The 17355-nt window shown below is 38.4% G+C and overlaps 1 protein-coding gene across 1 annotated transcript in view; it reads right to left on the bottom strand.

The window, feature by feature from the left end:
* Window positions 1-8800, bottom strand: part of HIBADH (3-hydroxyisobutyrate dehydrogenase) — a 67600-nt gene extending 58800 nt beyond the window's left edge. The window contains exons 1-2 of the mRNA XM_072412482.1: window positions 8666-8800; window positions 1640-1797 (exon numbers count right to left, since the gene is read on the bottom strand). Coding sequence (XP_072268583.1) covers window positions 1640-1797; window positions 8666-8738 — 231 coding nt within the window. The 5' untranslated portion in view covers window positions 8739-8800. The remainder of the gene's footprint in view (window positions 1-1639; window positions 1798-8665) is intronic.
* Between the last annotated feature and the right edge of the window lie 8555 nt (window positions 8801-17355).

Genomic DNA, 17355 nt, shown 5'->3' with positions numbered 1-17355 from the left:
CATGCTACTTGAAAATGTAAAAGCTGAACACCACAAAGGATATAAACAAATAAATAATGTGATTACAAAACAAAATAATGATTACATTTATCTTTTACTTAAAGCTAGTGTAGTATATGAATCTGATTTATCCACTATGTCCCTTAACCCAGCACATAAAGAAGCTTAAACTTGTTAAATGAAGTCCTTTAGGTTAATTAAGCGATCTGCAAGCTCATGTGCTTACAAAATATTATGCTAACAGAAGGTAAGAACAAATTATCAAAAGGGATAAGTTTATCCGTGTGATGTAGCAATCTGGCAATAGATCACTTGCACCCCAGCCACTGCAATGTGGTATGGGAGCCAGGGCTGGTAGTATATAAATATTTACGGTTGCCACGACTAGAGGGGTGAATGTTGGCACAAATGATATGAACTGATATTTGTCCCACTTTGGTAATACACAGTGAAGCACAGAAAACATGCACATAAGACTGTTTTATGCTTAAGTTTTAGCAAACTGACCACAGGCATCCCATGTTCAATGTGATTTCATATCTTTACCCCACCCACATTTCATCCCCTTCCCACTATTTTCCACTCCACCTTCCTTTACCCTGTTCCTAAACCCAAGGTGGTTCAGTCTACCAGATTTCCAGGATAATCAACTTGTGTGTAACACATTATATGCATTTGCTGGGTTCATACTTGTGAACACATAGGTGCATCAATTTCTTGCTGTAATTTAATATTACTAATATTAATAATAATATAAACAGGATTTATATAGCGCCAACATATAACAGAAGTGTACATTGAATAGAGGTTTCAAATGACAAACTGATACAGACGGTGACACAGGAGGAGGAGAGGACCTTGCAATATAGGAGGTGGGTGAACAGAACATCGCACCTTTTGACTTTTTTTTTTTTTTACAGATAAACAGTCTTTGCATTCTAATATAACATTATAATATTACTGTTGACATATCATAACCCACTCCAAAACATTGTCAAAACTTTGTTCCTTAAAAAGGAAGAAATGCTGAGGGTTGGCTCACTCTTCTCAACTCTCTCTCAATTTTTCAAAGTGATAGGTGTGCAGTGGGAATGGTCAAGCTTGGACAGATGTGACTCATATTGACATAAATATCTGCCTGATATACCACTGATGGATGCGACCACTTCCAGTCCCAAGTTACACAAAGTTCTAGGACAGTGAAGCACTTGTTCAGCATCACAATAAGGTCATATCAATAGGATGAACTGGTATTAAACTTTATGATAGTTAGGTTATAGTATTCTTCAATTGCCTTTTATTTTTACCTTCATGACTGTTCTAATTGAAACCAAATAAGCTGAAAGCATCATGGTCCCAATCTATTGTTTTATAGCCATCCCAGCACAGTATTTCTAGAATTGCATTATGTATCCTCAAGATCATTAGATATTTGTCAAGGTTTTCCTGGCAGGTTTTGTTTATCTAGTCTCATGTATCCCATCAGCTTTTGCCAGTAACCTTTAAGTATTTGCACACTAATTTTTTTTTTTTTTTAAAGTTAGAAAAATTTTTTGTGTAATATGTACATGTGATATTTTGCCAGTTTGTAAATAGTATCTATTATGTTCAGAATAATAAAAGCATGTGATTCATGTACCTGGGCACCAGTATCTTGAATTTCTTTGCAAGCCTCTGGAAACACATCAAAGGCAACAAGAGGATACCCATGTTTAAGAAGATTTTTTGCCATTGGATTTCCCATGTTTCCAAGTCCTATGAATCCAACAGGCGTTTTGGAGGCCATCGATCTGCAGACTGGAAAAATAAAAAATCAATTAAAAAAATCAACTACATACACTGTATATACCATACCTCCCCAATACGCTCCAATAACTGGACAAAGAATGCTTCAGCAATAAAATGTGTAATGGGCAGCACAGTGGCTGAGCGGTTAGCACTCTGGCCTTTGCAGCACTAGGTCCCAGGTTTGAATCTTGGCCAGGACACTATCTGCATGGAGTTTGTAGGTTCTTCCTGTGTTTGCATGCGTTTCCTCTGGGTACTCCGCTTTCCTCCAACATTCCAAAAACATGCAGATAGGTAATTAGCTTCCCTTCATAAACTGACCTTAAACTGTGGTAATGACATATGACTATGGTAAAGACATTAGATTGTGAGCCCCTTTCAGGGACAACAAGTGACATGACTATGGACTTTGTACAGAACTGCGTAATATGTCGGTGCTAAATAAATGCTGTGTAATAATATTAATGTCAATGGCTGTGTTTGTGGTATGGAGTGGGACAGAGAATTAGAATTTTTTATATGGCTAGGGTATGTTTCTTGTGATATTGCATCAGTTAGCAGGTGGAAAGGAGATGACTGCTAATTAAAGGTCACCCTATTGATGAAATGAATTCAAACTTATCAAGTTTTGTCTATGTTTTGATCATTAATATTTTTAATCAATACCAAAATGAGGAACAAAACAGAAAGTGTGTTACAAGATTTTAATCCATGATGAAATGTTTCAAGCTACCTGTTTGACCATGAGAAATTACAATCATATAATTTACATACAAAACACTGTGAAGGGTTCTATCTTTATACCTAAGGTCTAATATATATATATATATATATATATATATATATATATATATATATAATAAAACAGGGAATCTAACATTCCCTCAAACCTAATAACCATGGAAGATTCTCACGAGGGAATGTCCGATTCCCCGTTTTATAAATGGAGCCCCTAGTGTTCTACTCATATAAAAAAAAAAAAAAATGAGGAATTCAAATCTCAAACACAAAATATGAACAAATGTCACAACAAATTACATTTCAAACAGAACAAATGAGAAAAGAATGTGCAACTGTAAAAAGCAAATGTCTTCAGTGCTACGTGTCTTGTACAGCATTTGTGTACAAAGGTGAGAGAGGAGTATGCAAAAATATAAATGCCTGACAAAGCTGAAAAAACATAAATATTAACAGAAACACAGTGACATAATAAAACGAGCCCAGTAAGGAACTGGTCCTCAAAGTTTACTGGCAAAAGTGTGTCTGTTAGAGCAGTGGTCCCCAACCTGTGATCCGCGGCTGTGGCTGGTGCACCTCCCAGCAGGGTCAGTAGAAAGACCCCCGCTTGGGGGGGCGCACCGGCCACAGCCGCGGACCATTTCTCCTGTATAAGAAGGCTCAGACAAAAGAGGATTACATGCAGAAAGAGAAAGCGTGTGGACATGGTATCTGAAAGCTCCTGTGGCTGGCTTCCTGAACGTTTTTTCTCTAGGAAAAATATGGTATTGTATTAAAGATAATTTGTCAATGGAAAAATTGGTAGCCTGCCAATGCAGGGTTCTTACTGCAAGCGTTAGTTGCATTTCCAGATGCAAATGACAGTTTGCAAATTTCTTACCATAAAAAAATTCTTATATTTCATATAATTCATACCTACAGTCCCATGACAGATTAGAATATATCCCCCTGTATTTCTTTCTTGAAGAGCTGTCACATGCACCCTCTACTGCCCTAAAATTCCCTGCATGATTCCTTACAGTTACATAATGAGGCTTTCTCAGATTTGAAATGTTTCTGCCTTACCAGTGCATGGGAAGCATTTTTTTCAGATGGCGAAGTTCTGATTTACCACACAGCAGAACAGTGACTGGAAGCCAGAGGATTTACATCGCCAACCAGGCAACTAGCATTTTTTAAAGGTCTTCAAGAATGGTAACCTATTTTAAATGTGTCTGTGCCAAGAGATTCTTAGTTTTAAATATGAAAGTTAGTTTAAGGTGAAACTTCAGGCAAAAAATGGTTTCACAATGTTTCCCCGCTACTGATTTTCAGTTCTTACGTTTCTCAGATTTACATAACCCTAAAAGTTTACTATTAATTGGTCCAGCTTTAGGCCCAGTATACACAAGAGATTCATTACCAATTTTGTGCTTATCAGTCCAATTATTTTCAATCAGAAATCGCTTGGTTGAAACTCCAAAACATGGTACACAATTGCGATATTCTGTCCTTACAATCAGTTTCCTCTGATTTCTGATAAGATTTGATCCTTCAACTGTATACATATTGTGACTTTTCTTTGTTTAAACATTTCCAACATGTCCATGTCTGATTGAGGACCAAAACATTGATTGGTTGCAATTGGACAGCTGCATGATTCACTGGAGATCCAATCTTTTTTATTGCAACAGAAATCAGATTGAAGTGGAAAATTGGCCCATGTGTACTAGGCTTTATTATTGGGTCACCTCCCAATAAGGATTATTATTATTAATTATAAACAGGATTTGTATAGCGCCAGCATATTACGCAGCGCTGTACATTAAATAGGGGTTGCAAATGACAGATGAATACAGACAGTGACACAGGAGGAGGAGAGGACCCTGTCCTGAAGAGCTTACAATCTAGGATGATATTATTTGGCTGTAAGCAGGTAAAAAGGGATACTTCACAAACACTTGTTTGTTTCTGGGTTCAATATTACTGACCTCAAGCAGGCATGCAGCAAGTACCTGATTTGCACATGCATTATAGGTCAGTAATATGGAACGCTATGAATACAGTATGACAGCTAACTAACTAGCAACAATGGCAGACTACATAATATTCTCTATACAGTTTTATTTGAATGATATACCACACATGAAGTCACAAACTCTAGATAGATTACTCTCAGTGATAAAAATTAAAGTTACCTTCTCACTGACTCTGTAAGCACCAAGTTTTTTCCCCCGTCCTATTTTATAATTTTTGTTATGGGAAAACAAACACATTTTCATTGTAAACAGGACAAAATACAGATTTATAACATTGTCTGAATTCATAGTCCTGTAGAAAACATTTAGTGGACAAGATTGGCCAAATAAAACCACTTGATTTGTTCAGTGGTTCATCTCCCCACTGATTTGTTGATGTTGTTAATCTGACTTATACTGTGCTACAATTACCTCAAAGACAAAACAAGGCTTAGAGAATAAATGTTCTGCCAAGTATTTTAAATGCCACTCAAAGCATTCAAGGCATAAGAAAAGGTAAAATAAATTCAACATAACAAGATAAAAACAAAATGACTACAAATACATTGCTGCTGTCCGGAGTGCTTGGCCGCTACACATTTGTCCCAGGCCCTAGAATACTACACTACTGGGTACAATTTCAGTACATGCTTCTGAAGGTCTCCGAAATCTGAACTGCTCCAACATAGTAGAAATGGTAGACTGCTAAAATCTGCAATCTTCAGACCAAGGAGGAAGTTAAATTTGTACAGGTTGGATCAAGAACAAGTGGATAGACCACTAAAATCTGTAAACCTTACACCACGGAGGGGATTGACCTCCAATGGCAGTACAATTCAGAGCAAGAAGAAGGTGCTAGACCACTAAAGATTGTTCTGAAAAAAAATATCATGCAAGTTACAGTTCACAATTGTGTTGTTACAAGGTGACCAATACAGCTACAATCAGCTTTTCAATGCCCTTGAAATGCTTCTATAAGTTGCATGCAGAGAGCAGTGATCTCTAGATAACATTGAAAGAATCAAAAGAATTTAACAGGCAAAAAATGTATGATCCCCTTCATTGCTAGAGAACTTAACAGGCATTAAATAATCTGTCAGAAATATTAAATGATTAACATTTCAATTAAATCTTTCCTAACCTACCCAAGTGTTTGTGGTTAGAATGGTTACTTAGAATTGCCACTTGAGTGGTTAGTCCACATAGTTAGACCACTATAAGTACATTAAGACTTTTGCTCAATCTAGCAATACTGGTGCCCCTCAGAGTCAACTTCCTAAACTTTGGGACTAAATGATAATAAAAACAGGCCCCACACACGCACAGTCCACCCAAGATTATTTCAACAGCTAGTAGGGGCTCGGTCAATACACCGGAGGTTGGAAGTTTGGTGAAGCGAAGCAACAAAGTCAGAAATAAAACACAATTACAATCCACTAATATCCATTTTAAATGGTTATAATAATTGTATTTAAAATATTGCATTCTTATTTATCAAAATAATTTTCTTTAATTTGTTATATATTGAACTGGAAAATAGAAGAGAAGAGTGGATATAGCTTTTTGGCATCAGTGTTTTTGCATTTTGTGACACCACCAAAGTTGACATGACTGTAGGCCATGACAGCATGCATGGTGCTGAAGCCAAAACCTTGAGATAAATGTAATTAACTGGCATGGCTGGTTAGTGCTGGTCAAAGGGATAGGCTAATAAGGTAAAGCAAACATATGGTTACAAAAAATAAGCTGATCTTTAAAAAGTAAGCAGTCAGAGTACCTGTTACAATATAAGGGGGCTCTCACTGATGGTCTGATTTTCAAAGCATGAACTCATAGGATGTCATTCTTATTCCACTTTTACAACTTAAGGTAAGAACTAGCATTAGGGTAGACAACCACAAAGTGAAGTAAGGAAAAGGATACCATACCTTGCCATCAGCACAAAAAGTCAGAGTGGCAGATCAAACCTTTCTATCCTGACCATTATCAGTTCAAATTGCTGTAGACCTGCAGATATATCTTAAAATATAATATCTGGAGAAGGGTTTAATCTTACCAATAAAGCTAGTGGATGAATCCATCTCTTTATCTGCAAATGTTTTGTTCCCTTTATTGTGGAGAGAATTGAGAAACTGACTATTGGTCATAAAGTTACTAGGTATCGGCCACTTTATAGGACCTGCTGAAGCTTAAACGAAGCATCAAAATGGGAAATAAAGGTGATTTAAGTGACTTTGAACACGCAAGACCACACTGGCTACCACTCCTGTCAACCAAGAACAGACACCTGATGCTGCAATTCACAAAAGCTCACTAAACTTAATAACAGAAGTCTGGAAAAACATTACCTGGTCTAATGAGACCAAAATTGATCCATTCTGCACCAATGTTTCAGGTTGCTTGTCAAGTAATGGTGTGGGGATATTTCCATGGCACAGTTGAGCGTCATTTCAATGTCACAGCCTACCTTAGTACTGATGAATATTTCCAGCACCCTGTTAACTCACACAAATGTAAGTTTTAGAATTCATACTGGAACAAGGAAGCAAGAGGCAATTTTCTATTGTAGACACCTGTTCTTAAAACAGAACTACATCCATGTGACTAACCTATCCGCGTTCCATCGCAGGGTGCTGCCATCTTCCTTCTCTTCTTCTTCCCAGAGTCGATCTTTAGCCATCCCCATGGCGGGATGACATAACTTCCATGCAGGTGTTCATTCATCCCCAGCATTGGCAAGGAAAGCTGGGATTGTTGGGTTTCCTTGGTACCCACCACTGACCTCCATTTCCCCAGCATAATGTATTTTGTGAAGTCGGACTTTAGTTGAACTTGAAACAAGTGTCATTGATAGGATTTTCCTAATATTGTACCACATTTCTCTTTGCTTCTTGTATGTTTCAACATAAGGGAATTTTCTGCAATTGGACAAGTTTCACAAACTAAAATAAAAGTTTAATCTGGAGTTACTTTTTATTGCACATTAACATGTACACAATCCCCTTCTCATGCACTGTATTGTTGCTGTGACCTTAAACTTTATACTTTTGACAGTGATCCCCTGACAGAGGACCTATGACTTTTAATATATATAAAAAAACAGCATACCGTGCCATACTATTCACTAAGGAAGGTATGATACTCTGTTGCTGACCGGACCTGCAAAATACTGATCTTTTATTATTTCTGGCTAAGCTAAGTTCAGACTGGCGGTGAACTTGCAAATATCACTTCCTTGCACCCCTGAACTGCTTCCTCTGATGAGATGATATATGTAGTGCCTAACACATGGCTGGAACAAATGGAAGGGGATGGCAGTGAGCATAGTGGTTTGGGCAGCTGGTGCAAAGTGCCAAACACCTGGGATCTCACAGAAACATCTGTACCCGATACCATTCTGACCATAGCATACATTCACAACTATTACTGCTTCTCCTCTCTAGTGAATAAGATGCCGCAACATTTTCACCTATTATGGAGTAAAACCATCTTTACAAGGGGCCCTGCAGCAAAGAAGCAGAGACTGATCACGATTTGATATCTCTTGCCTTTGACCACAGAATATCAGGACTAGAAGCTATGAAGGCGTCCTGCATACCCTAAAATGAAGTCTGACAGGAGGAGAAGGCAGAGTGATAACCCATCAATCTGCCATTGCTTACACTAACCAATCAGCAGGCAGTTTATAGACTGATAAAAGAAGCAGAGTTTTGTACCTTTAATAGTCTATATACATAAAAAAAGTAGCGTCAACCATCTGGCACTACAAATCTCCACGGGGGATATACAGAGATTTACCTCCATTGACAGGTAGCTCCCTTATATACATTACATGTGTACACTTAGTAGTCTGTCTGCTGTTTTATATCTGAATGAATGGTGAGATAATTCTGTATATCACTGCAATGATGTTATATCATGTATGACCCTTGCAATGATAAATACATAGTAATAGGATATGTAGGAGACAATAAAATGATGCCAGGTGAGCAGATACATTATACATGTCATTGCCTAATGATATCATGCTTTGCTTTCTAATGAAGATTTACTGGAACTGTCTTCATATGCACTGTGACTGATACAAGGGGCACAACTGACACCCGTAAATACTTATAACACCTGCATAGGCTGAGGCTTACCCACTGCAAAGCGTGCATGCCTGCTGACAGAGCTGTGCAAAGCACTGCAGGACTTCCATAACAAGGCTGCCATGCTTCCTCCCTGCTGACCTCCACTTCTAGGATCCTTGTTTAGACGCCCCTAGTGACGTACAGGTGCCAAGCGACTGACAGCTCTGACAGCCAATGGTTGGCATTACTGAAGAAGCACAGCCAATGAACGGAGGGAAAAGTATTACGCCCCCTGCACGCCTCTAGTTGCTGAATGACTGGGATCTTCCCAGCTGTATGCTGCGTTCTATTGGCTGGGAGAAGGAAGAAGGGGCGCTGTGATTGGGTTGTGCAGCCTTCAGCCTGCTCTGTGTACATTTATGTACTGCGCATTGCTTGTAAGAAGAGGACATTCAATGAGAAATCCCTGCAATACTTATAAGGAGATTTGGCCTGACATTCACATATTCTGATAGGGTTCATGTTTCACTGCAGCTAGAATACATTCATCCAAATGAATAACCTCTGACAGTGCATTGGACCTGATTCATCATACTGCAATGGGACTTGGGTTGAGTTGAGCTTTGGCAAGTGGTTCTGAGTGGTCTTACAAATCATATCGCTGGCAAAATAATTGGTTTAAAGTGGAACTAAAGTGAAAACAAAAAAAATTACACTCACGTTTAATCCCGCAGGTCCCTCTATGACGCTGGTCCTTCCCACGATCTGCTTCCATGTCGTCCTGAAGTTCCTCTTTGTCTCGAAGGAAGCACCGCCATATTCGCTCTTCACTTAAGTCTTCTTTTTTGGTCTTTGTTACCCAATCCCGCACTGCGCAGGTGCAAGATCGAGTAACATATCCGCTGTGAAAGGGGGAAAAAAAAAGACATCACTGCGCATGCATCTCTTAACCCTAGGAGGAAAATGCCTCCTCTGCGCATGCCCGAGATCTCAGACATGTGCATAAGGATCAGCCAGAGCCTCCTGGGATGCCTGACGTAGGTATCCGAAGACATTAAGACAAAAAAAGGGTTCAGCACCGCTCTTTAAGTCTTGATTGACTTAAAGAAGCGGTGCGGAACCCTTTTTCTTTTTAAGTGTGTTGCACTTACAAGGAGAAAAAAACACCAACATTTTTACCTTACATAGAAGGGTTGTCTGCTTTAACCACACTTTAAGTGGAACCAAACCCAGTGAACTCACCTGCTCACCTGTCCTCATTGCAGCGCCATCTTCTTTCCATTCTTCCTCTCCCAGATGCTCTTTGGCCATCTTGATTGGCTGTGCCGGGATGATGTAACTCCCACGCAGTTCATTCATGCAAAGGAAGCCATCAATGCCGGGTTTCTGTGCCAGCCAAAGCTCATGCCGGGCATGTGCAACTCAGCTTTTTGCCAGAAACCCAGAGTGATCAGGCAGGTAAGACGCAATATTGCAGCAGGGGCATCGCCTGTCCTGTTCTCCAATAGTGGCCTGCCTGATGTACAAACTTAAAAGTGGAACTTTACTTCCACTTTTACATTGGATCAAATGGGTCTATTTATTACCCTATTATTTGACAGGTGGTAGGAGATGGCTGTGCATTTTTTTTTTTTTTGCGTGCTGCACACAGTGTCCAGGAGAGATTAGCCTCTTCTGCCTGCAAAGAATGATATGCTAAAATGGCACAAAGTTATATTATTTTTTCAAAATTACCTCCACACACTTTACAGTGAATACCATGCTCCAAGTCTCAGCCCTATGGACACTACCTGGAAACATCAAATTTAATTTTACAAGGTTCTGAAAAACAGAATCCACTCTTATCCACAATAAATCGTTATAATAATTGTATATGGACTAAAACGTTTGGTATTTATCAAAATAATTATCTTATATTTGTTTTATAAAGTAAACCAGAAAACAGAAGAGGATAGTGGATTTAACTTTTTGGTATCAGTGCATCAGTGTTTTTGCGGTATGTGACACCCCATGAACGGACTCTGGCAGATGTAGGCGTTGACAGTATGGTGCTGAAGCCAAAATCCTTGAATAGATCTTTTTCCTTGGCATGGTTGGTTAGGAACCTATGGGGAGAGGAGATAGTCCTTTGGAATCATGGCTCATCTAGTAGGACTATTGCATCTGGGGACCGCGGCATCCCCCAAGGGTGTTGGTACTGCTATGTTGTCTAATGGAGTAGCGTATTCCCTACTCAACTACAGGGAGGTATCTTGGTCTGTGGCAATAATTGAATAGGAAATCACAAAACACGGGGAACTTGTGATATCTGCTGAAAGGCAGATGATTTATTTGAACATATTAATGTGGAGTGTATCTGCATTCTGTTTATCATGCTTCTGGGATGTATGAAAGAATGTATTTTTGAAATGTGTGTCCTGTATTTGCAATAAATGTAAAATGTGATTCATGCATATACCCACTATTGCTAATGTACATGGTGGAACTTGCAAAAAGGAATAAAGAAATGTATATTTAACTAGAATTAAAATAATGGTGCTGGTATGTGATAATCTTTTAAAAATCTTCTGTTCATAATGTATAATTAAATTATGTATGTGCCAAGCCTATGCTTTGTAGTGCCAAGGTGATTGTACCCTTCTGCTCCTAAAAATGCACGTCTGTGAGTTGGCCAACTCAATAAAACAGTCACCATGTTGCTGATCTCTTATCTCAACATTTAATACCAGAGCTGGATAGCATATATACTGAATTATTGAACACCTCCAGGGGTTTTTTTAACCCTAGCAAATTATCTTATGATTTATTTTGATATATGATTCATTACTGATCCTCGAAAAACATAAAATAAAAACATAGTAAAGAGTATAAATCACATCACTGTTACACTCTATAACCTCAAACAACCTTACTTATATATATATTATATCTTCATCATACATGTACTATAGTACCATTGTTATATGGAAACCAGTGCGCCTACCATTATATTGTGAATTGTAGAAAAAAAATTGAGTATCTAAAGGAAACGTATGAAAATGTGGACATCACATACAGATATCATATGTATGGGTCCACCATGGAACCATAGAGCATGGTTTCATGGTGGGATTTATTCCTTGAACTCTTTTTGGACAGATGTAATAGTGCTGGTAATAATTATCTTCTTTCACATGAGATAGATTCATAGTTCTGTGGATGCTTTTGGTGATATGACCATCAGGCTTTTCATGTAAAAATAGTGGATGTTGGGATTTCTGAATACAGCTCTTGTTACTCTTTGTCTGTGTTTGTAACTGAAAGCACAGAACCCAAGGCTGGATTTATCAATAGGTACAATGGGAATTTGTCTATGTATGATATGCAAAGGGAAGGCTTTTTCCTGTATAATTATTAGCTATGCAATCATTCCATCCTCAGTAGCAATACAGTCCTGCCTCATAAGCTTATGTAAACATTTTGAAAATATAGTAAGTATAGTAAAATGTAGAGTAGGATCACTAATGCAAACCGTGAAAAATATATGTATGTAACACAGATGCACCTACCAGAAGAATATTACTTTGAACCCCAAAGGTTTTGCACCTATAGGTGTCATTAGTAGCAATCCAGCCCTAAATCTCCACCTTCCCCTTGGACCATTTTGAATTAGACCCACAATTGAGCTGTGCCTCCTATTTAATTCCCTAATTAATGTACAGCGCTGCGTAACATGTTGGCGCTATATAAATCCTGTTTATTAATAGATAATAATTACATGCATATACACACAATGCAGCAAATATATCAGAAAACCTTATCAAAATATTATTAATATAATAATAAAAAAAAAATATATAACAAAATATAAACAAATAGAAACCAAAATGTCCTAACTAAATGTAATATAGGCAGCTAGTAATCCTTAGATGTGATTTTTTTTTTGTTTCACGCCTTCTGAAATTGCTTCTCTTTTCACTTGCTGATCCTGCCAGTAAAACAGTTCCTATCTTTGGGTGACATTTCGCACTTTATTGTGTACTCTATACATGGAGGAATAGATTTGTCACCCTAGGTGGCTCTCCAGATTACACACATATCCCCCTCTTTGCTTCTCTATAAAATAGGGAGGAGGGCCAGTATAGTTCAAAAAGATTGCTTGGTAAATTTATTGCTTGAGATGTCAGTTCAGTGCCCAGGATATTACTGGATAGGAAGGATATTGGATTTCTATCTAGAGCAAACAGTATTTGTATGCATTTGCAGAAAATGTACTTAGAATAAGTCTACACTGTATTTAATTTTAAACATTTTTTAAATGTCCATACAGCCATTGTTTATACATATACATATTTATACATTGTTTATACCTTTATAAAGACATTTCAAACTAAAATATGTGGCCGAGAAGAGTTAGAATAAAAGAAAAGGCCCTCCAAATGCCCCAAAATAACCTATAATACTCTATTCATGTCAGTGTAGGCATTTGGAGAGGTTATATGCTTTTTTACGTGTTTTTGGCATTTATGGCCATTTGAACACTTTCCAAATGATACAGGATGCATTTTCTTCACAGCCCATCAAGAAAACAATCTGGTGTGGACTGGCCTATAGGAATGAATGGGAAATTCAAACACTTAGAGGCCCATTTTAAACACTGGGAAAACAGTTCATTAAGCCTGCAAACAAAAAAAAATAACCTAACCACATATTACATTATTGTCCTGGTGTTGGGATATACATTAAAGGGGATCTAAACTAAAATTATTACCTTACGTAAAAGGGTAAACAACCCTTTCATATAAGATAAAAATTACCTTCTTTTTCTGAGGGGAGGGGGTTTAAACTCCTTTTAAATCAATTAAAACTGAATGGGACTGCAGAGCCTCCTGGGATGCGTGGCGTATGTACCCAGGAGGCTCTGCGGTCCCATTCAATTTTAATTAATTAAAAGGAGTTTAAACCCCCTCCCCTCAAAAAATGAAGGTCATTTCTACCTTATATAAAAGGGTTGTTTTTTAGTCTTCTGACTACTCCTTTTGCACATGCTTGATCTTCAGCATGCGCAGAAGGAGCCTTTTCTTTATTGGGGAAAAAAATGCTGATCTCACACATGCACAGTGAGATTGGCACACTTTTTTTCTTTATTTATGACATCCAATCTTGCGTCTGCACACTACGAGATTGGTTGACGTTCGAAGAAAGAGGAAGAAGGTCAAAGAAGAAGACGGGATGAAGAAGGATACCAGGACAAAGCGGAATCCGATCCGGGAAACCTCCAGATGGATTGACGGTTCTGCAAAGGTAAAGGTCAATGAGTTTTTTATATACAATTTAATATATGTTAAAGGGCACCACATCCACCATTCTACTAGAACAGCGGTCGCTAACTGGTGGTCCGCAGCTCTGGCTGGTGCGCCCCCCAGTGGGGTCAGAAGAAGGACCTCGCTTGGGGAGGTGCACTGGCCAGAGCTGCGGACCATGTCCCTGTACAAATTGTAGGCTCGGGTCCGTAGGTCACAAAAGGTTGCCGACCACTGTACTAGAACACATCACAAATACAGATGTCACCTGCAACTGTGAAGGTTTGCTAAATAAAATTGGCAATGTCCTTTTTTTTTTTTTTCTAAAGCCTTTACAGTGATCGCATAGATAACTTGATTGTATTAAAAAGATTTATTTTAAAGAAAATATTCCCTTAAAGGAATTAATAATCCCCAAAGTGCAATGATCTGCTAAACTGGCTGCCTGGACAGACCACAACCTACGTCCTGTTCCAGAGTGCTGATTAGCAGCACATTTTATGGTCTTCATGCACATTATGCCTGTCCTGGCTTCCGCTCCTGGAATAGTTAAATCCAAACATTCTCATCAGTCTGAAGACGGCAATAACATGTGACAGACTTATGGGCAGTTTATTGCCCCAGTTTAGCTGGACAGAAAGCAGCATGGAAAACATCATTTATTTTCTTGGAGTGGAGCAGGTGTCATTGTTGTACTGGGAGCTATGTTCAGCGATTAGGAACAGATTTCATTTACAACTTCTTCTTAAGAGATTCTGGAGCACAGTAAAATAATAAGTTCTTATTTGTGTCCAGGACCACCTCGGGGCTTACATAAAAATTACTAAGAACACATATGTTTCAGACACTCAATTCTTCCATCTGACCGCTGTGCTGTTAGTATCATTCCAACATGTGCTTAAAGTAGATCTAAATATAATCTGAAGGACATAAAGAAAATCTTTAAAAAAAATCTACATGTGTTTTAAATGACAGGGATTCCCTACCAGTCAATGTTTGGTAAAGGACACATCCCATGCTTTATGTTTCTTAAACAACTTTTTTTTGTTATTAGACCTTTTTCATTTTTTTTACATTTTCCTAAAGCGGAACTAAAGTTTCATTTTAAAAATCTGTGATCCGGCAGAGCATTATTAGTGAAAGGGACAGGTGATACGCCTTCTGCAATAAGAATTCTTACCTGCCTGATCGCCATCTTTCCTGTCAAAATTGACTTTGATTGCCAGGTTACCCAGCACATCCTGGCTTTTCCTGCAGTTGCCAGGAATGATTTGAGCTGCACACTACTCAGCCCTGCTAACTTAGATGGCCAAAGATTAAAAGGAGAAAGAGAAGAAGGAAGAAGATAGCTGCACCCAGGACAGAATGGGGACAGGTGAGTATGCCAAGGTATAATTCCACTTTTAACAGCTTCTCAAAATGGGACTTTGGTTTATCATGCCTATGCAATGTGTGACAACACAGCCACATTCAATCTTTGGGCAAGACTGACAACACAGAAGCAGCATGCAGTTGTCAATGCATAACAGGAAATACCTGAGCAAGGCTCTTCATGTTTTCTTTGTGGATTTATTCACATTTAAACAAGTAAAATGTTGAGCTTGTTCTGATTTAAGTGCTGCAATATAGTATGATTCTGAACTATAAAGGCCCATGAACACCTAACCATGTGCATTACCATGTGCTCTGCAGTAGACACATAGGTGTGAATGGGCCCTTAATAAAGCTGCAAATTAAAAAATATAGAAAAAAACCTATATGAGATGAGTAACTGGATTTAAATCTACTTTAAGGCAATGTGACACCATGCCTTATGTTAACACAATGGAATATTGTGTATAAGGCTACGTAGACACATGGCAGATTCTTGTCTAATAATCACCTCAGGGTAAGTATCAGACAAGAATCTGGCGTGCGTACAGCGCTCGTCTGACGTCATTTATAAATTCTTCCTGGCAAATCCACGAATGAGGAATGACAAACGACCGTAATACAAGTGAAGGGGAGAGAGTGCAGCGGGGAGCCCCTTCATCGTTCTCCCCCTCTCCATAGAGCAGAATGGTGCTGTATTTACAACACTTGTTCAGTCTTTTGTTGTAGGAAAGGATTATGAAAGATCCTTTCCAATGATATTTATTGAAGGTGTGTACATAGGCTTATCCTCACAAGATTAAAGCTGTCCACCGACTTTAAAAGATCTGGTGGGACACCTGCACCTGAGCAATGGTTGCAATAATCTCCTTCCTTGGAACAGTGCCCTCCAGAGGTGGTCAAGATGCATAACACAGGTCAATACATAAAATTTAATGACATTATTTGCAAATCATTGTATTTTATCATTGTATCAATCAGAGATGTTTTTTTTTAAAGAAGTATGCTTGCATCCTCAGGATTTTCTAAAATTCAATCTTGTGCATACATATGAGCAATCTCCAAATCAAGCTGTGTCACAGAGATATCTGGGTATATTCAATGCAATGTGTTCATGAAAGCAATATTATACTATTGTGCGTTAGGCATGTGCTTGAGACCCAAGGCTTGTACTGCATTGTAACTATATGGCACTGGGCAAACACCCATTTCAGTATTTTATCTGTACGCCAATAGATCATGGCTGTAGTATGAGAACAAACTGCAAACAGATCATCCAAATCTACTGAACTCAACTCTTACACTTTTCTGATGGCTAAGTGAACTTGTTGTATGTAACATCTAAAAACCAAACTGATATTTGTCTTCAGGGAAATTGTAATAAAGACTAATAGGTTCAGTTCTTAGGGCTATTATTATTATTAATATTATTAAACAGGATATAAAAAAGCACCAACATATTAAGCAACACTGTACATTAAGCAGGGGTTGCAAATGACAGACAGATACAGACAGTGATACAGGAGAAGAGGACCCTGCCCTAAAGAGCTTACAATCTAGTAGGTGGGGGAATTTACACACAATAGGATGGGAGATAATGAAACATAAACGGAATTCTAGAATGTTCGGCAACCACAGGTTACACTTTAATCTATTCCATATATTGGCTCTGAAGGTCAATGCGTGTTTTCTATCTTTGCTGCAGTGTCCTGGTAAAACCAATCCTTGGAGGTGCTATATGCCCATTCCCTGACACCATGCAGGTGCTTCTTCATGATATTAAAGAAACAATGGTCGCTTGGTGCAAGGTCTGGGAAATAAGGATTGTGTGGAAATACAGTGAACCCCAGTGACTTCCGTTTTACTTCCGTTTTGTGGCTGGTGGATAGCCTAGGACTGTCTTACGGCAGCGACACATTGCACAACCTTTTCTCTTTGTGAAACTGTTGAATTGTGTTTCTTAATTTTTGAGGGAGTTACAATACTGGCGGTTTTTGATGGCCATGGCTTTCAAGAGTCAATTCACCATGATTATGTCTTTGTTTTTCTAATACACGAGTATCCATTTTCTTCCAAGCATAAGCTGATGATCATCATTTTTATACA

The sequence above is a fragment of the Pyxicephalus adspersus genome, chromosome 5, assembly GCF_032062135.1.
Source record: "Pyxicephalus adspersus chromosome 5, UCB_Pads_2.0, whole genome shotgun sequence".
NCBI classification, from domain to species: Eukaryota; Metazoa; Chordata; class Amphibia; order Anura; family Pyxicephalidae; genus Pyxicephalus; species Pyxicephalus adspersus.
The sequence above is the reverse complement of the archived record's forward strand: the minus strand, read 5'-3'. Positions and strand labels throughout refer to the sequence as shown.